General features: G+C 38.7%; 1 protein-coding gene across 5 annotated transcripts in view; it reads right to left on the bottom strand.

The window, feature by feature from the left end:
* Hsf (Heat shock factor) overlaps positions 1-24,000 on the bottom strand; it is a 562,710-nt gene that overhangs the window by 108,180 nt on the left and 430,530 nt on the right. For 4 of the 5 annotated variants that reach the window (XM_068385887.1, XM_068385865.1, XM_068385876.1 and 1 more), the window contains exons 10-11: positions 14,136-14,270; positions 13,081-13,215 (exon numbers count right to left, since the gene is read on the bottom strand). The exons of the other annotated variant lie outside the window; for it this stretch is intronic. In XM_068385887.1, coding sequence (XP_068241988.1) covers positions 13,081-13,215; positions 14,136-14,270 — 270 coding nt within the window. The remainder of the gene's footprint in view (positions 1-13,080; positions 13,216-14,135; positions 14,271-24,000) is intronic. 5 annotated transcript variants of the gene reach the window in all.

Genomic DNA, 24,000 nt, shown 5'->3' with positions numbered 1-24,000 from the left:
CTGGAAGGCAATCACCTTCTGCTTACACACAGACAATGCATTTTAATTGCATCTGGGACTTACTCAGGGGTTGGTATTAGCAGGCAAATATGGGTAAGGGTACAGTTAAGGAAAAATACACACTACCTCTAAATTTGTCATTTGTTCCCACACATATACAAACCCTCCTCCCTTACATAGGAGCCTCATCTTTAGATAGGAGGAAGTCTCCGTTTCAACTGGCTGAAAACTTATCCCGGATACACTGAACTATTGCATTGGAAATGCTGAAGAGTTAAGAATCTTGGCACCTCATGCATCAGAGGTTCAACAAAACACTCGAGGGTACATGGCCCTGCCATGAAGGGTTGTCGTAAGACGGCTAAAGTTCCTAATAGATTTGCGTATGTCCTTTGCAAAAGGCATAATTATGATATGTGGGTTTGTTAGTCTATGTCACACTCCCCCTCGTAAAAAAGCATGGGGAAAAGACTACTATACTTAAGCATAGAACAGCATAACGCTGAGTGGGGCTTACCTGCACTGAGATCCAGTTTCAGCAGGCCGGGCACATGATGCTGTACCCCATGAGAGAGGAAGAATGAAAGGAAAAGATGCCAGTCACATCCCGCACTTACTTATAACCTTTGCCCTCGAATTGAAGCTAATGGTACTGTGAAAAGAGCCAAGGTAGCTATACCACCTCCTGCGTTGCTACAACAGGGACCTGTGGGTCACAGCCAGCAGGTAATGAGCAGTGAATGTTGTTTGACATTTCCATACACCTGCTGGATGAGCCTGCACTACAGAGATTTGCTTTAATAGCCAATGAAGTCCAACACTTCTGATCTGATGTACTCCGACTCGGGGCCTTTCCATTGAGGATGAAAAGGGAGGTGAAAGGGTTTGGTCAAGGACTGCCTGTAACCAAGAAGAAATGGTGTTCTTTATAACTTTCTTCTTTACCCTACCCATACTAACGAATGGGTGTAGCACGCTTGGTCTGCTTGCTTGAGTTTATTTGAGATAGAACCTCAGAGGACACAAAACAACTGATCAGGATCATTGGCTACCTCTTAAAAGCTAGCAATGTGAAAAGATAAAAACATAGGACCAGGCACTGACAGGTTTTGGATTTTAGCAACAAACTCTGGGACAAAAGTGAACGAGACCTGCCTCTAACTCCTTGAATAAGTGACATAGAAAGACAGGCCATGGAGCTCACCAATACGTTTTGCCAAAGACAAAGTGAGCATGAAAACCGTTTTTAAAGTGAGATCTCTATTTGAGGCTTGCTCCAACAGTTCAAGGAACACAAGAATTACTACGTTCCATGGGAAACATCTTACTTTGCTTGGAGGACAGGTCTGTTCAAGACTTCATATGAGCATCAAGATTTCTACCGAAGAAGAAAAATCTAATTCCTTTAGTCAAAAGACTTGTTTTAAGGATGAGGAATTGCCTTTTACTGCTGAAACAGAGCATATTAATTGATTGATTTGAGATTTTCTGGCCATCCTGACATCTAAGGTTATTGACGCCAAGAAACAAAGCAAAGTTTTTCCTTATAGAGATAAAGCAAAAAGTCAGCGCTGAGTGGAATAGAGGCTCCAAGAATAGACACCCTCCTACATCACCAAAAAAGAATATAGTCACTTGACCTGATACACATAAGTGGAGAAACGGCGAAGGCACCCAGGCATCTCTTGCAAAACTTTGTGTTAAAAGTTCTTCTCTGAGAGGAGATGCTGGATAACCTCCCTGTGTAAAGTCAAAGGGATTCCACAAAGTCAAAGATCCTGGCATGTGGTTGGTACAATAGGTTGGGAAGAGGTAGTAAGTTGGCCAGGCCACCAGCCATCGGTAGAGATACTACCGCTAGAGAGCTATGGGGTCCTTTGACTGGCCAGAAAGCAGTTCTTCTAGGAAGAAGACACTCCAAAATCAAACCATTGTTCTCTAGTCTTGGGTAGTGCCATAATCTCTGTACCATGATCTTCCACTGTCTTGGATTAGAGTTCTCTTACTTGAGGGTACAATTGGGCACACCATTCTATTTATTGTCTCTTCCTCTAGTTTTGTTGAAGTTTTTTGCTCTGGTAACCCAGCGATGACCTCGGACCCAATACCATGTTCTAAAGGAAGTGTGCTCCCTAGTCTTCCCTGGATGCATTTTTGAAGAGAATGAACTCTGGAGGCCGAACTTGGAGTGAGACTCCTCGCAACGGGGTTGAGTCATACAACCATCAACTGAGATCTCTTCTGGCCTGTTTTTCTATCAAAACTAGTGAGAGGGCCAAGTCGAGATGTTGAGACCACTGCCCTTCCAACTCACAATGGTGAACCAATGTAAAGACGATCTGTTGGTACCAGATGTACTAAGGACGTGAGATGTCCCAGGAGTCTCTGCCACTGACATGCAGGTAGATAGTACTATTGCAGGAAGGGGAGAGCAATGCTTTTCAGGAGAGACATTCTGTCCTTAGATGGGAAGATTCTTCTGAGGACCATGTTGATGTCCATCCCGAGGTAGGTAAGTCATCGTGTATGGCACAGTTGTTTTGATTAACCACGATCCCCAGATCATAACAAAATAAAAGAAGTCTGTTTCGGTGAAGGAGAAGGATTTCCTCTGAGTTTCCGAGAACTAGCCAGTCGTCTAGAAATATGAAGAAGATGTATGCCGTTGGCATGTCCCCATGCCAAGACCAGGGAGAAAACTCTGGTGAAGACTTAGAGCCGTCGAGAGATGAAGGCAAAGCACCGTCTCTGGTATACTTTGTCCACAACGACTACCCAAAGGAATTTCCTGGAGGAAGGATGCACCGGGATCTGAAAGTAAGCATCCTTCAGATCATTTTATTGGCCTTATCGCTTGTCTGACCATGGCTGCGGTTGCCATCTTGAATGAATTTTGGAGAACAAACTTGTTCAAGGCCAAGATGTAAACAACTAGTCTCCTGTCTCCAGATGCCTTCTCGACAAGAGAGTGTCAACTGAAGAAGACTAGGGAACTTTCGTTGACCTCCTGGAGAGTGCCCTTCTCCAGCATGGTCTGGATTTCTGTCTGGAGGGTGAGGTGTTTTGCCAAACCTAGGCAATATAACAATGATGTCACTGATGGATAAGTTAGTGGACGGGGAGAGTTGGTGAAAGGGAGGAGGGATCCGGAGCGAAGAAAGTACCGTCGATCTCTCCGCTGTATGGTATCATTCCCTCCATCATTGGGATTGCAGGAATCCTCCCACAGGTGGTATTATGGGAGGATTGACTGTCCTAGTGGGTAGTCATCCTCTATCCTTTCCTCATTATTCCAAGGGCTTTCAGCAAGGCTGAAAGGCCCAACATGTCTCGCATTTAAGACTGAAAGTGGGGTGAGAGACCCTTCTCTGAGGCTGCTTTTCGGGTAGCGACAGTGGTTCTGTTGCTTTTGCTTTACCCGAGGATAAGGATGGCTGAGGCTGACGAAAAGAAACTGTATGTTGGAGGAGTGAGTCTGGTTATCCTTCCTACATCTCTCTGTAGTAGCTTCCACATCCTCAGAAGAAAACAATGAAGGACCTTTAGGAGAATCGTTACATAATTCCAACCCTTTTTAGCAGCTGATGCTTCTTATGAAACTCGCGGCCACAGCATCTTGGCGTTTGAGGACCAAACTGGCCTACTTTATTGTTGCCTAGTGCATCAGCAATTTAATGGCTCTTGCACCAGTTAGCAACATATCCCTCATAGCCCATTGCTTGTCAAGATCCATGAGATTCTCAGTGTTGGCAAAAAAGCCAACTGCTCCTGACCAGCACTACAACCAGGATGCCCCTTGGAGGGTAGCCATAACCATAGCCTCCATTGAAGAGGCTTCCATAGCCGAGAAGAATATCAAAGATGAAGCCAATTGATCCACCGAGATCCCCAGGTGTCAGATCCTATAATACTTCTTATGCTGAATGAATGTTGGAGGAATTAGGCGAAAAGATTTTCTTACCTTCAAAGACTCCTTCTTTGCAAAAACCTGCGAGCCAACCTTGTCCAAAGCTTCCGTGGCTGGGACAGACCAAGGAAATTCTAGATGAGGATTAGAATTACCAAGAGCCTGCCACAGAAGATCAATGGTTGCCTTTCTGTCCTTGGGTTAAGAGGAGGGTGCATCCTGTAGGTTGTGCCTTCTAGATACACTGGAGAACATGGAGAAAGGTGGAGTCAGGCTCACCCTCCTCCATATACGGGGCCATGGGGACTACTGAAATCTGAATAATCCAATCAGAATTTTCTAAAATCATAGTCCGCCTGAGGCACTGTGTACCCAGGCAGTTCCAAGGGGGTCAAAGTTGTCTTTGAGGTCTTGATCCTCTGACCTAAGAGAAGGCTAAGAAGGAAGAGGACCTGTTGCAGTATCCCTGTTCGTTTCCTCTGCAGGTGAGATCCTTTGATAGCTCTTGCAAGACTGGGATCTGGGAGGACTGGAAGACCTCTAAGGCTTAGTCTTAATGTCTTTAGACTTCCTACACTGAGAGGCCACAGCCAAGGGAAAAAGATGGCTCGAGGAGTGGGGGCCTGTCACGTAAAGGTCCTGAAGGGTCGGAAACAGGTTTTGCTTTCCACTGTGACGTTGCAACTTTCAGATACTCTATTCTTCGTCACTGAGATACATGCAAAACTTCAATAGGAATTAAGCTGTAATCATCTGCAAGGGAAATCTCCCTGGGGAGTAAAAAGCCTCTATGAGTATGCCTTATGGTGTCCCCTCCAGGGGAAGTCACTTGTGGTCTGTTTATTGTGTCTCCTGATGGCCAACTTGATCGGGAAAATCTACAAATCAAGGAATCTGGGATCCATCTGAGTGGGAAATGGCTTCACTGCTATCGGGGCCAGGCTAGGAGACGCAATAGGGGTCAACTTCCTTATCACAGGTCATCTGGAAGAAGCATGACCAGAGGAGACCTCTTCTGGTGGCTCACAAGAAGCATGTCTAGATGTGGGCTGCCCCCTGTGGGAACGAGAACAGGTATAAGTGTGTCCAGATGACATGTGTATAAGACGAAATGCTCGTTCAACAATAGACCACTTAGGTGAAGCCCTGCTGGGCAAAGTATGTCTTGAAGGATAGCGAGCATAAGTATAAACTTGTGATTTCGCATGTTCAAGAGAGCTGCACACTGGAAGCTTGTATTGTCTTGTCGATGTGCGTTTGTAGAGGGTGTGTGTAGGGCTAGGGAGTCTAGAGAAAGGACGTCTGGGTGATATGAATGAGGTGCATTGGGGTGAGGTGCTTGGAAGTAAGGCTTGTTCCTAGGCTGGGGTTCTATGGGAGGAGGCACGTTCAGGAGTCCTTCGTCTGTATAAGGTTGAAGCCTGATGAAAAGTCAATAGTAGTAAGGTGATCCTCCTTGGAGGAGTTGTTCCTTGGTAAGGCACGTGAGATTGAGAATCGTCTAGGAGAGGCATCTCTATGAAGCCTAGGAGGAGAAGACCACCTTAGGAGAGGAAGGATCTGACAGAGGTTCGCTGGCAACCCTGAAAGTGTATTCTAAAGCACTACGCTCAAAAATAGAAGCCCTTCGGTGATAACGAGGGTCATACAATCTCTTCCTGGATCTTGAATCCTTCACCTTTCAATAACAAGAAAATGAAAGGCGCTGCTGCGAGAAGTCCTCCTGGGAGAAAAGTCTGCCTCAGAAACCTCTGAGGGTGGAGAAGAGGTCATTACAGGCCCAGACACAGAAGGGCAAAAATCCTTCGAGAGAAGAGCTGGTGGAGACTGTTCCTGGTGTTCAGCTGAGATAGCCTGCTTTAAACAATCCTCCAAAGGAAGGGTAATCAACCCCCTAAGGAGTGCCATAGCAAACGCAAGGCGTCACTCATCTAAAATGCTAAAGCCTCAACCTGAGGAGAAGGACCCTTCATATCTCCAGGGGAAACGGAAGGACACCCTTACCATAAGGCTTGCCCAAGGGTTAAAGAGTCACCACTCTTCTCTGATTGGCCCCAGGAGGAAGCTGAATAAGGGTCAGAATGAAAAGTACTGAAGGTAAAAGAAACAAGCCAGGCCTTCTTCAACATTGAGGCAAACCCTGAAGGGGATGAATTCCTCTTCAACTTTTCCTCCTCCTGCCATACTTTTCCCACTGGAAGGGCAACCACTCATAACACTCAGCACAGGGAAACTCCACACTGCAGGTGTTTCCTCTGTAAGAGGGACAGAGCTTATGAGGATCTACTGCTTTAGCACTCATGATGGTGGCACAGGTCTTCATTGGTACCCTAGGGCATTCCCAATATCTAGAGTTGGATTGAATGTCTTTTCTCACCATCTCTGAAATTAAAGTGAGTTGCCTATGACCAAGCAGAGAGGTGATTGTCTCCCAAACATTGGGCTAGCAACTACCGTTCATTATTTTACACTTCATTAAATCTTTCAACTGCCATATTCTAGCATGCACTATTATCGTCTCCTATGTAAGGGATGAGGGTTTGTATATGTGCAGGAACAAATTTAATCTAAGGTTTCAAATTTTTACCAATTGCGTACTTTTACTTAATTGGGACAGTGTTTCATTGCTCACATTAGTTAAGAGGCATAGATTTGTCAATTGCTTGTGTTATGAAGTTTAAAAAGAAATTATTGGTTTCATCATGATCTTGTGAATAATCAGAGAGACACTTGAACTGAATAAAACTTGAACTTATCCAAGTAAGCTTTGTTTGTATCATAATGTTGAATAAGGGGAGCTGGTGTATGCAATTATGTGGTTATCAAAATAGGGAAATGGTTACTGCTATATTGATCATCTAGACATTTCACTCAAACCTTTCAGCAATATTGTTGGAACAAAGAGTTAAATCTATTGATGAATATGTTCCATGAGTTTCTAAATAGTAAGTGCTAGTATCCTAATATGCAGAGATTATACCTATTTAATATTTGTCCAACTTTGGAGTCATTTGCATTATGAGCAATACAATTTATTGTTCAAGATGTGATTATGTGCATTAAAGTCTCCAATTAATTATTACTATTATTATTATTATTATTATTATTATTATTATTATTATCATTATTATTATTATCATTACTATTATTATTATTATTAAAGCTAAAACCCTATTTGGAAAAGCAAGATGCTATAGACCCAAGGGCTACAACAGGGAAATATAGCCACGTGAGGAAAGGAAATAAGGAAATAAACAATATGAGAAGTATGAAAAAAATTAAAACAAAATATTTTAAAAACATTAACAACATTAAAACAGATATTTGATATATAAACTATAAAAGCACTTATGTAAGCCTGTTCAACATAAAAACATTTGCTGTGAGTTTGAACTTTTGTAGTTCTACTGATTCAACTACCCGATTAGGAAGATCTTTCCACAACTTGGTCACAGCTGGAATAAAACTTCTAAAGTACTGTGTAGTATTGAGCCTCATGATTATGAAGGCCTGACTATTAAAATTAACTGCATACCTAGTATTACGAACAGGATGGAACTGTCCGGGAAGATCTGAATGTAAAGGATGGTCAGAATTATATAAAAAAAAACTTATGCAACATGCATAATGAACCAATTGAACGACAGTGCCAGAGATTAATATCTAGATTAGGAATAAGAAATTTAATAGACCGTAAGTTCCTGTCCAACAAATTAAGATGAGAATCACCAGCTGAAGACCACACAGGAGAACAATACTCGAACAAGGTAAAATGAAAGAATTAAAACACTTCTTCAGAATAGATTGATCACCAAAAATCTCGAAAGACTTTTTCAATAAGCTATTTTTTGTGCAATTGAAAATGACACAGACCTATTGTGTTTCTCAAAAGTAAAATTTGCTGTCAAGAATCACACCTAAAATGTTAGGATTCAACTTCATAACCCATAATTTGCACCATACACCAATTTTAGCTAGGGCTGTCTCTATTAAGGGATTCAGCAACCCAAGATCTAAATTCAGGAGATGCAATTGATGCAAAGAAAGTAGCATCATCTGCATATACAACAAGCTTATTTTCTAAACCATACCACATGCCATGTGTATATAGTATGGAAAGTAATGGACCAAGAAAATTACCCTGGGGAGCACCAGATATCACATTCCTATACTCATTATGGTTCCCATCAACAACAACCCTTTGCAATCTATTACTAAAAACTCAATAATGATGCTAAGAATTGACCCACCCACTCTCATCTGTTTGAGTTTGAAAACAACGGCATCATAATTAACACAGTCAAATGCAGCACTAAAATCAAGGCCAATCATACGAACTTCCTGACCACAATCAAATGCTTTCTGTACAGCATTGGAGATTGTAAGGGCATCACATGCTTCAAGGCCTTTACGAAAACCAAATTGCAAACTAGGGAACAATTGATTACCTTCAGCACACTTATTAAGATGTTTTGCCACAAGACGTTCGAAAACTTTAGATAATATGGGAGTTATGGAAATTGGGGGGGGGGGGGGTAATGATTTGGACTTGAGCTACCACAAACATACTTAATTAGTGGAGTAACATTGTGGAGGTTGTTGTTGTTTGTCAAATCAGAGAGAGAGAGAGAGAGAGAGAGAGAGAGAGAGAGAGAGAGAGAGAGAGAGAGAGAGAGAGAGAGAGAGAGAGAGTGTTTGTTGTAAGAAAGACTGTTGGTATAAATTAGGTTGGTTTTTTATATTTTTTTTATCTAGGTTAGAACAGTGGTGAATGTCTTGAGCGAATGCTTTTTTTTTTTTTTTTTTTGCTTAACTATGGCAGGAGACAGTTGTGTTTTGAATTCCAAATGTATATTTTCATTATTTTGTATTATCACTTGAAGTATATTTTTATACAGTTAGTACAATTTGTTTATATTTGCTAGGAGTGAATCTGAATGATAGAAAGTTTACTATTTATTTTTTTATTATAGTGCGATAGTTTAGTTAGCTAGGCATAGCCGTAAGTGGTTTTTTGTTTTTATTTGCAAAATTGTACTGCCTCCCTTTTCATACCACTCTTGTGGAAGACATCTGTAGCTACCCTCTCCAGCTGTAATTGATATAGGTATTGACGATGTGGACTGTTTAAGGGCTTGGATTTGATTATACTTTGAAATACAGATCAAGAAGTTGACGATGGTTGCAGTAAACGCAAATGATTTGGAATGCACTTCGGATGATGATGATATTCATTGCCTTAATCAATTGAGGTAGGTGTGGCAGATTACCAGGAAAAGTTGCGGTTGCCTCAGAGTTGGTATTGGGCTGTAAAGGACTGTGGGCCCTCGTGTGGACGATAGTGTCCGCACGCAAACATATTCAAGTGTTTGTTTGTTTTTTATTTTTAAAGCATCGGTTTAGGTTTCAGTGAATGTGTCAAGTATTATTTTTTTTCTTCTAAATATTGGGGACAGCGTCCATGTCTGTAAATGCATCATTATATATATTTTACAGATCAAGTATAGTTACTGTTTTTTTTTTGTCTGTTTTTTAGTCTTAAGTTTATGATTAGGTTTAGTTTGTAAGAAATATAGTTTTAAGGCCATGACTAGTTTTAATTTATTTCTGTCCAAGAGTCTGGTTGGTTATAAAGTAAGGGGAAAATTTTGTGTTGATGAGACATTTGTCAGTTAAGAGTGATTCAAGGGTGTTAGGGCTTGTTCTTTCAACATCCCGCCACAACATTACCAATTCTCCAACAAGTGTTAAAAGCTCTTCTTCTTAATAGGAAGGGGAAGATACAAAGTTAGTAAGCAACATTGTTTGCGTTTCATTGCCAGACTTAACTAGCATACCCCAAACAATCTTTTCAAATTGTCTTGAGGAATACTACCAACTTTTACTTCAGACACTTATAGTCCTTGATCTTATTGTTATACCCTTTCTTGTACAAAGCAACATGCCGGATTCGTTCAGCTATGATTCTAGAAGCAATCTCCTTTTCATCCCCATGGATGATCAGCATCCTAGGGCACGAAGTCAAATCAAAAGTAAAATTTTGGCTGTTATACAGATTTCTGTGACTAGATAGGCCAGGGACTTTATAATTTTGAACTTTTATTAAGACTTGGTAGTGTCAGAGAGAGTAAAATAAGTTTCTAAAATTATGCATGTTATTTGCAAGTTTCAATTTCATCATTTCCAGTGTCACATAAGGTATTAAAAGTTTGTATAGTATTTCATAGCCTATATTGTAGGAAATACCTATACAATATAGAACTTATTAATTTTAAATTTTTACCTCCAATACTTATAGCCCCTTGAGGTTCTGGGGAATATGGAACAGAATCACATTAGACACATAAGTATTAGCAGTGACCCATTTTATTGCCTATGTCGTCAGTTGAATTTTCCTTATTCGAATTAGTAAATGTCATCGAGAGATTCTGGGGTTTGCTATGGGATCCAGGGTAAGGATAATAGTGTAAATGTTGAATCTATTTATTTTTTTTTTTTGGGGGGGGGGGGGGGAACAATAACATAAATAAAAAACAAGTTTAAGAGAGAAAATTTACCGTCTATCATTCTTGAAAAGAACCTACTAGCCCTTCATGAAATTAATTTCTCTAACAATGACACCTGTGGGAGCTAACTCCTAAATGCTCACTCCTTATTCTACCACATGTGATGGTAGCACATTGATTAAAGTGCCTCAAGTGTAAGCTGAACACGCTAGATAGGACAAAGTATTTCAAAAATACAATCATGTCCTTTAATCATAGTGACAGGCAAACGGGACAGAATGCCTAGCCCTTTCTCGAAAAACCAGCCCACCCCTTTTTTCAATAGGTATTTCTACAAGGCAATACGGAAATAATGAAAAATCCTTTGTTTAAAAAATTTTCAGGCGGTTGACAAGACCACCATAGCTCCCACAATTTGTTTTAAAAATAACTCCAAACACAGTAATGGTAAAAATAGGAGGTTGGACAAGGTGGGAGACACTTGATAAAGTATGGAGGAGGTTATTGTAATAATAAAAATGGAAAATTATGAGAAATTTCAAGTCAAACTTAGAAAAAACTTCTTCCCCAGGTCGAGACCCCTCTTGGGCATTGAAGCCGAGTGACCATGTCCAGGCATTCTCTCATTAAGAGGGAGAGGTAGGATTAACCTTAATAAAGGTTTGTTGCAATCCAGTATGTCTGGACTACTGAATAGATCTACCCTAACAAGTCTAAGTACAAAAACCAAAATAGATCTGTAAGTTATGATGGCAGTGACAGAGGCATTTTAGCATTCCTCACAAAGCAGAAAAAAACTTCAAAACATTATCAAAAGGTTCCAGTATTAAATATTTCTCAAAACTTCTCCTAATCAAAGTAGGCTGCCCACTGATTCTGGTAAAGGGGACCTTTGAGTTCTCTCTAAAAGGAGGATTGTTGGAACCAGTGCTGAATAGGGAGACAAGGTTCAGTCTCATGATTATTTTTCATCGAATTGCAGGTTTATCATTTTGAGACGAAAATTAGGAATTACCTTATTCAAGAAAGTAATGGTGCCAGGAAAACTGATACCCTTACCATATCTTTACAAATTGTCTTGAGGAATGCTACCAACTTTTAGTTCAGACACTAATAGTCTTTGATCTTATTGTTGAACCCTTCCTTGTACAAAACGACATGCCAAACTAGTTCAGTTATGATTCTGGAAGCAATTTCCTTTTCATCCCCATGGATGACCAGTATCCTAGGGCTCAAAATCAAATTCAAAGTAACATTTTGGCTGTTATACAAAATTATGTGGCTGGATCTTCAAATTGCAATCAAATCTAGGAAGGAGTCAATGCTACTCTCTGATGGAGGAACCTAAAAACCAGCTGAATCTATATTTATCCAAAAATGAGCTAATCAGTGAATTATAGCTGTGACTTAGTCAGGTTAACTAAGCCCCAACATAACAAGAACGTTAAAAAATAGTATGTTGCCTTTTGGAAACTGGAACCATGACTACTATGAAGTTTAAAGTACAGAACTTGGAACAGGTAGACCTTCCCCTTGATGATAAGCTTGGGTACTTTCTCAAATCCATAAGAATAGGGATGTGAAAATATGCATCCAGCATATATAGAGACAACACACAATATTTTTCTTAATGGCCAAGAGAATAGTTGAATTAGTGTCCAAGAAAAACTTGGTAACGATTAAAAGCATGACGCTTGAGACATTCAAGATCTGTCTTCATTCAATAGAAACCTTGGAGACTACAAATAGTTGGCTACTGTAAAGGGGTTTGGATCAAGATAAGTTACTTCCTTCACAACATACTCTATCAAGAGATTCTTCATCCTGAGCTTAAGACCCTCTTTTCTCACCAAGCTTGAAAAAAAGCTAAAATCTGAATCTCAGAAAACCCATTTTATTTGACACAGCTATTCTGTAGACCTCAAACTTTACTTCTGGACCTAATGTATTAAAGTGAAGGTCATGCTTAAGGTATCATGTTGCAATCTTACAAAGAATACCGTGATAACTCCCAAAATTAGAATCAGAAAATGACATACTCGGAAATTCTATAAGGCTATACATTTAAAGCAAACAAAAACCGATGCGACAAAGACAATATCAAGTTTCCATGAAGCCAAGTAATCCTATCAACAATTTTGTAATCAATATGAAATTTAAGAGCTGACTGAACAGTAATTAATCCATCTCGCTGAATGAGGCAAACTGAGATATAAAAGTATGCGCACATGTTAGTACTATCTGGAAGAAAAAAGTTGCTAACTCAAGAGTGGCTAAATAAGAACACTTAGTTCCATTTTTTCTTGCTGATTTACGAATGATGCATTAATTTTAATACATACAAACATGAGGTAAGATTCATTGAAATAAAACACATACAGTACATATAGGTAAAGAGAGAGAGAGAGAGAGAGAGAGGCTTGTAAAGCCTAAGCATATGCACTACATGCTATCAAAACATTGTCATAAGTTTTGTGATGCTAGACAAAGAACGGCATACTGTAACATAACAGGGTTGGAAATAAATCTAAAAAGTATAATGGAGATACTACACAGAAAAATTCCATGATATTAACTCTGAAATGTCTTTATACAAAGTGGGATGCTCCTTGTTCATATATGCATCATCTACAGCTTGCCTTTTTACAGCATTTCAGACCAACTCACCTAGTCAGCCACTGACTTCCCTCAAGCTGTCCATCATTTTCATTTTCTTGTGTGTTGCTTGTACTGTTAGTTGCAGTAAGGGAACCTGTATTATACTGGACTAGATCAGTTTTTCCACTGATGTCTGGCAACACCCTGTAACAACAGGAAAATGCACAAAAAAAGAAAAATCACCCACAATGAAGAAACATGGGAAAATAGCACTTCCAATGAAGAAAACATTTTCTACAGGCTTAATACTTTAATTAGACTGCTTCCAAATGAGTATGCATTTACATACATACTGTTGGTTGTTGGTTAAGTCTATTGTATTAAAGAAATTACTATTATCACCCAAATAAGATTCCAGGTAAGAAAAAAGTGTTTCTACCACTCCGTACTATCTTTGTCAACCCATCACTCTAGGTGATCTATTAGTTCAATGTACTATCGATTGTAACCATCTTTGCATCACTAGAATTGCTCATCTTTGATTACTGAAATTACAACTCTCCTTTAAAATATTTTGATGCTTTTTCACAACCTATTTATATTGTCTATGCTACGTCATGAATATCCTGCACTACAAATTCAGGTTTTCCTAGTAGCCTACGTGCTTAGATGACTAGAAAGTTGTACCCATTTCCCCTATTTTGAGAATAATCTACATTAATTTCTGTTTGATAAAAATTCCCACCTTTTCTATTTCTCAATGATCTTCACAGCATTTTCAATGGGTAAGATACTGCCACTTCCTTATTCAACATTTCAAATTTTAACTTCTGTTTCTATCCAGTCATTGTATTCAGTAAGATTTAATACAATTGGACCTCGTTAATTGCAATTTCTTGCTTGGCAATTTCGGCTTTTTGTTGCCAGGGAGAAACAACAACAAATTCTTTGTGATGATTGTTTACCCAAAATTAAGAATTTTATTTCTAATAGTTGGCAACAGCATTGGGATGGCCAAGAATAATGCAATACCTATTAAATGTCTTTATACAAAGTGAGATGCTCCTTGTTCATAAATGCATCATTCATGGCTTGCCTTTTTACATCATTTCAGACCAACTCACCTAGTCAGCCACCGACTTCCCTCAAGCTGTCCATCATTTTCATTTTCTTGTGTGTTGCTTGTACTGTTAGTTGCAGTAAGGGAACCTGTATTATACTGGACTAGATCAGTTTTTCCACTGATGTCTGGCAACACCCTGTAACAACAGGAAAATGCACAAAAAAGAAAAACCACCCACTATGAAGAAACATGGGAAAATAGCACTTCCAATGAAGAAAACATTTTCTACAGGCTTAATACTTTAATCAGACTGCTTCCAAATGAGTATGCATTTACATACGTACTGTGGGTTGTTGGTAAAGTCTATTGTATTAAAGAAATTACTGTTATCACCCAAATAAGATTCCAGGTAAGAAAAAACTGTTTCTACCACTCCGTACTATCTTTGTCAACCCATCACTCTAGGTGATCTATTAGTTCAATGTACTATCGATTGTAACCATCTTTGCATCACTAGAATTGCTTATCTTTGATTACGGAAATCACAACTCTCCTTAAAAATATTTTGATGCTTTTCCACAACCTATTTATATTGTCTATGCTACGTCATGAATACCCTGCACTACAAATTCAGGTTTTCCTAGTAGCCTATGTGCTTAGATGACTAGAAAGTTATATCCATTTCCCCTATTTTGAGAATAATCTACGTGAATTTCTGTTTGATAAAAATTCCCACCTCTTCTATTTTTCAATGATCTTCACAGCATTTTCAATGGGTAAGATACTGCCACTTCCTTATTCAACATTTCAAATCTTAACTTCTGTTTCTATCCAGTCATTGTATTCAGTAAGATTTAATACAATTGGACCTCGTTAATTGCAATTTCTTGCTTGGCAATTTCGGCTTTTTGTTGCCAGGGAGAAACAACAACAAATTCTTTGTGATGATTGTTTACCCAAAATTAAGAATTTTATTTCTAATAGTTGGCAACAGCATTGGGATGGCCAAGAATAATGCAATACCTATTAAATAAAAATTCTTGTAAAAATTGCGATAAAATTCAAGCTGAGCGATGATTTCAAGTAGCCTGCGTGCTCCTTTACACTGGGAGCACTGCACGCCACTACCTATCTCTACACCCAGCTAGTAATAGCTCTCTCTGTACAGTGTGTACCATTTACTGTGGTAAAAAATTACAACTACAGTGAACCTTTGTTTATGGCGGTAGATAGGTTCCAAACCCGGCCGCGATAGCTGAAAATCCGCGAAGTAGGGACACCATATTTACGTATTTAATTACCATGTATATTTAGACTTTTAAAACCTTCCCTTTATGTAGTACTGTTGACAAACTACCCTTTAATGTACAGAACACTTGATGCATGTACTGCAGTACCCTAAACTAAATCAGGCACAAATATTAAAGGCAATTTTATATCATGCGTTTCCTAAACACGCCAAAAAGCACGATAAAATATGACAACCAATGTTTTGTTTACGTTTATCTCTGATCATAATGAAGAAACAGACGCATTTACACATGTGTATAGGTTAGTTTTTGCATCGACAGCAATCTTACCAAGTACTGATTATATGTTGATTTTGTTATTAGCAATGTTTCACTTAATTTTTCTTAGGACTTCCAAACAAATGAAATGAATGCCATTTATATAATGTTTTTCTTTATGACGCCGCCTGAAACGGAAACCTTCCATTCGTTTACTGTACGCTCCATCTTCGATCGTAATAAACAAACGAAGGCATTAAACACGCATAATGAAAGTGATAGATAATGATATTAAAAGCTTTTAGTAAATATGTTATTACATATATTATTTACCGTATCTATATAAAATCCTACATACGTAGCAAAGCAGGAAAACAATTTTCTTTCTTTTTTTTTTTGGCGTTTATTCAACAATAACAAACTGCCGCTAATGACCGAATGATAATTTACGATAATTCTAATCTGTTACTAACCCGGCCGCGATAGCTGAAAATCCGCGAAGTAGGGACACCATATTTACGTATTTAATTAACATGTATATTTAGACTTTTAAAACCTTCCCTTTATGTAGTACTGTTAACAAACTACCCTTTAATGTACAGAACACTTGATGCATGTACTACAGTACCCTAAACTAAATCAGGCACAAATATTAAAGGCGATTTTATATCATGCGTTTCCTAAACACGCCAAAAAGCACGATAAAAAATGACAACCAATGTTTTGTTTACGTTTATCTCTGATCATAATGAAGAAACAGACGCATTTACACATGTGTATAGGTTAGTTTTTGCATCGACAGCAATCTTTCCAAGTACTGATTATATGTTGATTTTGTTATTAGCAATGTTTCACTTAATTTTTCTTAGGACTTCCAAACAAATGAAATGAATGCCATTTATATAATGTTTTTCTTTATGACGCCGCCTGAAACGGAAACCTTCCATTCGTTTACTGTACGCTCCATCTTCGATCGTAATAAACAAACGAAGGCATTAAACACGCATAATGAAAGTGATAGATAATGATATTAAAAGCTTTTAGTAAATATGTTATTACATATATTATTTACCGTATCTATATAAAATCCTACATACGTAGCAAAGCAGGAAAACAATTTTCTTTCTTTTTTTTTTGGCGTTTAATCAACAATAACAAACTGCCGCTAATGACCGAATGATAATTTACGATAATTCTAATCTGTTACTAACCCGGCCGCGATAGCTGAAAATCCGCGAAGTAGGGACACCATATTTACGTATTTAATTAACATGTATATTTAGACTTTTAAAACCTTCCCTTTATGTAGTACTGTTAACAAACTACCCTTTAATGTACAGAACACTTGATGCATGTACTACAGTACCCTAAACTAAATCAGGCACAAATATTAAAGGCGATTTTATATCATGCGTTTCCTAAACACGCCAAAAAGCACGATAAAAAATGACAACCAATGTTTTTTTTACGTTTATCTCTGATCATAATGAAGAAACAGACGCATTTACACATGTGTATAGGTTAGTTTTTGCATCGACAGCAATCTTACCAAGTACTGATTATATGTTGATTTTGTTATTAGCAATGTTTTACTTAATTTTTCTTAGGACTTCCAAACAAATGAAATGAATGCCATTTATATAATGTTTTTCTTTATGACGCCGCCTGAAACGGAAACCTTCCATTCGTTTACTGTACGCTCCATCTTCGATCGTAATAAACAAACGAAGGCATTAAACACACATAATGAAAGTGATAGATAATGATATTAAAAGCTTTTAGTAAATATGTTATTACATATATTATTTACCGTATCTATATAAAATCCTACATACGTAGCAAAGCAGGAAAACAATTTTCTTTCTTTTTTTTTTTTGGCGTTTAATCAACAATAACAAACTGCCGCTAATGACCGAATGATAATTTACGATAATTCTAAACTGTTACTAAAGATGATTCTCTATTCCATATCCAAAATACTTTTCCTAACTTCAGTTATAAGTCAACTTGTACCCCCCTCAATTATGAAACCATCTAAAAAAAAAAAAGTAAAAGAAGAAGCAAGTACTAGGCCGATTTTTAAAGTTGTCGAACAATTAAGTTACCGCTATAACGTTCGATGTGACAGTGCGAGATTGGAGAAAGTAAGGAAAATTGAATCATGATTGATTTTCAATATAAATGAAACTTCGTGAAGCAACAAAGATTTCATTTGTTAGTGAGATAGAGGTAAGGAATGAGAGGTAGTGAAAAGTAGCCCACAGAGAGAGAGAGAGAGAGAGAGAGAGAGAGAGAGAGAGAGAGAGAGAGAGAGAGAGAGAGTTGTTTTAAATGTAATAAACAAAAAAATATGATAGGTTATAACACATTGGTGCTTATGTAATATCAACTGTATAGATGGTTTGAATAAGTTAAGAAATGGTATAAACAATACTTCGTAAGCGCATATTCTTGAGACCGGCAGCTAGACGTCAGCTGATCTGATCACAGCCAAAAGGAAAACAAAAAAAAGTCAACAATACTCGATTTTTAACACACCCGAAATTTAAAAACAAAAGTACAAGCTTTCTTAATGTGCAATTAACTAAGAGTAGCAATTTTCTAGAATAAAATGATGTTTCCCCAAAAAATAGTGGTTTGCTGATGAAATCGGATGCCGTATTTAATGAAAAAAGTCCGCGAAGTCGTGAATCTGCGATGGTCGAACCGCGAAGCAGTGAGGGCTCACTGTATATTTGAAATAAACCAGATTTTGATTAAACTGACATTTCACTTGACTCTGTATCTAATAATAATGCATGTAATATTCACATTTTAGTATCGTATCTGTAATTTAAAACATAGCGAATTATAATCTCATGCATTATTTACATTCAAATCAGCAGATCAAATCTGCTTAGTCTGTCGTCACCATCAACGGGATCATCGACAACGTTCATCGCCTGGATAACCATCAGGAGCATCGACAACGTTCATCACCTGGACAACGTCTCGGGGTGAAATTTTCAATGCGATCCCCGTAGAGTTTCGCCCACAATGTCCGTTTTTCACTTGGGAGATTCGGGATGGAAATATTATCCAAAAGCCAGCAGACATTGTGAAGACTATTTCAACGATCTAGCCTGTGACTGTAATAGTTGTGTGTCATACCAGCAGCGCCGTGCTTATATGTTCAACCTCATCGCCGAACACACCACTGATATTGTAGACCAAGATGTGTTTAATCACCATATCAGATGTAGATGTGAGGGGTGCAAAGACGCCTCTTACAAGCTTAATAAATTCAACAATCAAGTGAAAGCGCAAGCAGCTGCCAAGGAAGGGACTAAACCCCCTCCCAAGAGAAGGAAGACTCCTGAAAATCCTTCACCAGTGCCAGTACCAGCCCCATCATCGCCAATTGTGACTCCAAGGACTGAGAGCACAGACTCGTCCTTGTCTGTCCCTACAACTCCTCAGCAGTCATGTGCAACAGCAGTCAACCCTTCAACCTACGTGCCTGAATCCTCCAATGCCATGGAGACCGAACAGGGGGCCCACTCAACAGACTGCAACTGCACAGATTGCCTTCAGACACTCCTGCAAGAAACCACTGCCATTGCAGAGAACATCCCAGCTACACAACCAAAGAAGCCTCTGCCGAAGTTTTGGCTTTCACAAATGGACAACGAGCTCTCCTATGCCTCTGTTGCTGCCATGGCTGCTCAGCCAGGCATGCAACTCACTGCAAGACCCAACAGGAGAGGTGATCTAATCATCTACCCCAAGGACGTTGAGACAGCCAGATTCCTTCAGGAAGACCCCACTTTAACGCTGCTGGATCCTGCTTTTATCCGGAAGAAAGCTGTCATCACCAGGTATCCTGTGTCGATGCCTATCTCCATTGCAACGTCGTGCAGCAACATTGACTGTGCTGTTCGCTTCACAATCAAAGATGACGTTCCAGTTCAACGTCTCATTGCCACCTTTATAGGTCCAGATCCCTCCAAACTGGATCTAGGAGTCTGGGGAACTTTCCCCATTGAAGAATATACACCTGAGCCCCTTCGATGCTATAGATGCTAACGCTTTGGACATCATAAAGAAGAAGGCAGAGGCCCCATCATCTGCGGTGTCTGCAGCCAGCGACATTGCACAAAAGTGTGCATTAAGGCCCACAAAGAAGGACGACACACCACATCTAAGTGCCCCAATTGTTCCAGGCCACACCATACATGGAATAAGCGCTGCCCAGAACATCTCAAGAGGATAGCAGCTATGAAGAATACATCCTCTCTAAACCAAAAGAAACCAGCTCCAATCCAACCACCGAAAGACCAGAGAACTCCTCACCAGAGAAGACCGCGTCAGCCAGCTACTGCTCCTATGCCTGCACCTGCAACTGCTCCTAATAAGGACCAGCAACGACCTGCAACTGCTCCTCATAAGGACCAGCACCGACCTGCAACTGCTCCTCATAAGGACCAGTACCGACCAGCAACTGTTCCTCATAAAGATCAGCACCGACCTGCAACTGCTCCTCATAAGGATCAGCACCAATCTGCAACTGCCCCTCATAAGGCCCAGCAACGACCCTCATCCTCATTCCCTTCCCAAACCTTGGCTCAAGAAATTGAGTCTCTCACCTTGCAAGACCTCATACCTATCGCCTTCCAGATCCTTACCAGAGTCCTTTCCTTATCCTCGACCTCCACCTTCCTGCAACTCCTGCAACAATTCCAGTTTCCAGCCACAGAGCAGGGATAAGCCTCTTTGCTTAAACCTACTCCTATTCTCTCCTACTGAAAATCCTTCTCTCCTATCCCAGTCTCTCCTACTTACTGGGACTTGCTGCTATCAATACTTTTTCTCTAACTAAAACTTTTCTTTCGAGGACCTAAAAAGGAGTCCCCTTTTTCGGGTTACTTTCTGCCCCTTTCCATGTCTTGTCAAATCTCTCTTTAATCCCTTCCAGACTCTTTGAAACCCAACCTCTCCTTTTTAATCTACCAATTTTTGGCTCCTTTTGGGGTTCTCATTCCAGATTGCTATCCTCCTACGGGCTGTCTAGGACAAGAGCCCGTGTCATGCTACAAGGATGGCAATCTTGCTGAACTGAACTGAATTGTCGTCACCCTATATTCACTTTCACGATATCCCACTGATATGACCATTCACTTTCACAGAATTACCTCACTGACATAACCTATCATGCATAATAATATGGTATCTCCACATTATTATTGTCCTTCACTTACTATTGTTATATCCTTAATCCTTTTCCCAATTCCTTCCCAAATCCCTTTTATACATTTATTTTGTTCTCCCACACACATCTACAACATATCTTTCCAACTCTTTTGATTCTCTTTATTTTTCGCTATTTCATTCATCTTCTCTTTTCCAGCATTCATTTATTATTTTCATCTTATTAATCATTCTAAACCCCTTATCCCTCATTCCACTTATTCCCATTCCCTCTGGCATTTCCCAAATTCATTGATTTCGCTATTTTTTTGAAATAGCATAGATTTGGTGGAAGGAATGTGCAAGGAGAATGAACTTGGCTACCGCCTCCCCCTGTCTCGTCTCTTTGTCATATTGTTTCGTCCTTCTCTCTCCCTGTTATCTCTGGTGTTTCACTAACTGTATCCAATAATAATACATGTAATATTTACATTTTAGTATCGTATTTAAAATTAAAATCATAGCGAAGTATAAACTTATGCATTGTTTACATTGAAATCAGCTGATCAACCCTGCCTAGTCCGTCGTCAACCTCAAATTTAGGATCAAATAACTCCCTTATTATCAAGGCATGCTACCGAAGGATATTTAATATTTACCAAGAGAAACAATTATTACTTGATCTATCATTTTCCAATTAGCATATCAACTCCAATAATTTTATTTGAAATGTTTCTCACATATTCTATTTACTTGTACATAACGTTAACCGGAGTTTCATTCATGATGCCGATGCACTATATTACATAGTTTATATTACTTAGTTTTTAGCTCTGTGGTGATTGATTATAAAGCCTCAATAGACACTTAGTAAAGAAGCAAAAATTTCATTTATTACAGAGAGAGAGAGAGAGAGAGAGAGAGAGAGAGAGAGAGAGAGAGAGAGAGAGAGAGAGAATCTCTCTCTCTCTCTCTCTCTCTCTCTCTCTCTCTCTCTCTCTCTCTCTCTCTCTAAATATTCAATTTCGTTCCAGAAGCATAATTGCATTTTAGAAAATTATGATTATCTAAATAGTTAATTGTGCTTTAATAAAACATTTGTGGGCTTTTGTTTTAAATTTCGGGTGTATTTTATCAATCTAAGTACCCAAGATACTTAAGATTGATAAAATACCCCCGAAATTTGAAACATAAATGTTTTATTCAAAGCTCAATTAACTATTTAAATAATCATAATTTTCTAGAAGGCACTAATGCTTCCGAAACGAAATTGAATATGAGAGAGAGAGAGAGAGAGAGAGAGAGAGAGAGAGAGAGAGAGAGAGAGAGAGAGAGAGAGAGAGAGAGAATCAGCTGTCGAAAAGTAATCGAATTCACATACTGCAAGACCCCGTGGCTTGCATAAGGCTAGGCTATCTATACACACACGAATGCAGTTTTTCTTTCTTTATTTAAAAGAAACAATTATTATCGAGATATTCAAGTTTTTAGTTTGTAAAATAAGCTGCATTTCCGTTTACGAAAGAATAGATAACATACTGGCAAGAGACAACACAAGAAGTTTCGTCATGCTTCTAGAGTAGTGGAGTAGGCTGAGTCTTGAACAAGAACACAGAACACTTACATTACGTACAATAAAGCTATACTGTAGTAATATTGTGGAGGATTAATTTTTGTTTTAATTTAATTTTTGTTTGTTTGCCAAATCCAGAGAGAGAGAGAGAGAGAGAGAGAGAGAGAGAGAGAGAGAGAGAGAGAGAGAGAGAGAGAGAGACTGTGTCAGCGAGCGGAAGATAGTTAGTGTATTCATTGTTTGTTGTGAGAAAGACTGTTGGTATAAATGAGGTTGTTTGTTTACCTTTAGCTAGGTTAGGGCAGTAGAAAATGTTTCGGAGCGAATGCTTTTTTTGATTGACTGCGACGTGAGGCAGGTGTGTGCATGCACGCTATTTTTTATTTATTTTATTCGACCAGCGTTGGAAGCAATTGTTTATTTTTGAGTAAGTACAGTTTTGTTTATATTTGCTTGTCGTGATTGTGAATGATAGAAACAGTTTATTGTTTATCTTTGATTATAGTACGATAGTTTAGTTAGCTAAGAGTGTTCGTAAGTGTTTTTCTTTTTATTTGCAGAACCGTACTTCCTCTCTTATCTTACCACTACTGTGGAAGCCATTTGTAGCTACCCTCTCCAGCTGTGATTGATATAGGTATTGACGATGTGGACTGGTTAAGGACTTGGATTGGATTATACTTCGAAATACATAGCAGTTAGTTGACGAGGGTTGCGGTAAAAGGAAATGATTTGGAATGTACTTTGGATGATGATGACAATCTCTACTTTAATCGATTGAAAGTGTATGGCAGATTATCAGGAAATGGTCCCGTTGCCACAGAGTTGGCAAAGGCTGTGGAAGACTGTGAGACCTCGTGTGGACGATACTGTCCGCTCCCAAACATATTTAAGTGTTTGTTTGTGTGTGTGTTTTTTTTTTTAATATTTATAATGGTCCGTGTCCGCAAACGGACCATTATAAATATTTTACAGATTGAGTTCTGCTGTGATGTTTTTTGTCTGTAGTTTAGTCTTAAGTTTATTATTAGGTTTAGTTTGCAAGAAATAGTTTAAGTGTGATTAATTTGGTTATTCGTTTAGTGTTAAGTTTTTATTCGTTCAAAGTGATAATAATTTGATTGGGGATGATTTATATTAAGCGTTTTAGTTTGTAAGGAAATATAGCTTTGTTTTTTTTTTTTACCTTTTGACTAAGAGTCTGGTTTTAGATATCGTAAGGGGAAAGTTTTTGTTGAGACATTTGTCAGTTAGTGATTCAAGGGTATGGGGGTTGTCCTTGCAACATCCCGCCACAATATTACTGTACACTTAGATTCAAAAGTCCGCCGACACTCAAGGGGAATCGTTCGTCAGAGGTCTCTAGTGTTACCATGACAAAACAAAGAAAGAGTTGGTCTTCTTACTACCTTCAAGGAAATGGGCGGAGACTTGTCCAACCTCAGCGAACGCTTAAAAATATTACAAATCGATTTGCCATATTTCATTCTGTGGTATCATTTGTCCCTCGAGTATTCACTACAAATACATAAAACACATACATACATACACACACACACACACACACACACACACACATATATATATATATATATATATATATATATATATATATATATATATATATATATATATATATATATATGTGTGTGTGTGTGTGTGTGTGTGTGTGTGTGTAT

Source organism: Palaemon carinicauda, chromosome 1, assembly GCF_036898095.1.
Source record: "Palaemon carinicauda isolate YSFRI2023 chromosome 1, ASM3689809v2, whole genome shotgun sequence".
In the NCBI taxonomy this organism is placed as follows: domain Eukaryota; kingdom Metazoa; phylum Arthropoda; class Malacostraca; order Decapoda; family Palaemonidae; genus Palaemon; species Palaemon carinicauda.
Note: the sequence above shows the minus strand (reverse complement) of the source record. Positions and strands in the feature narration are given on the sequence as shown.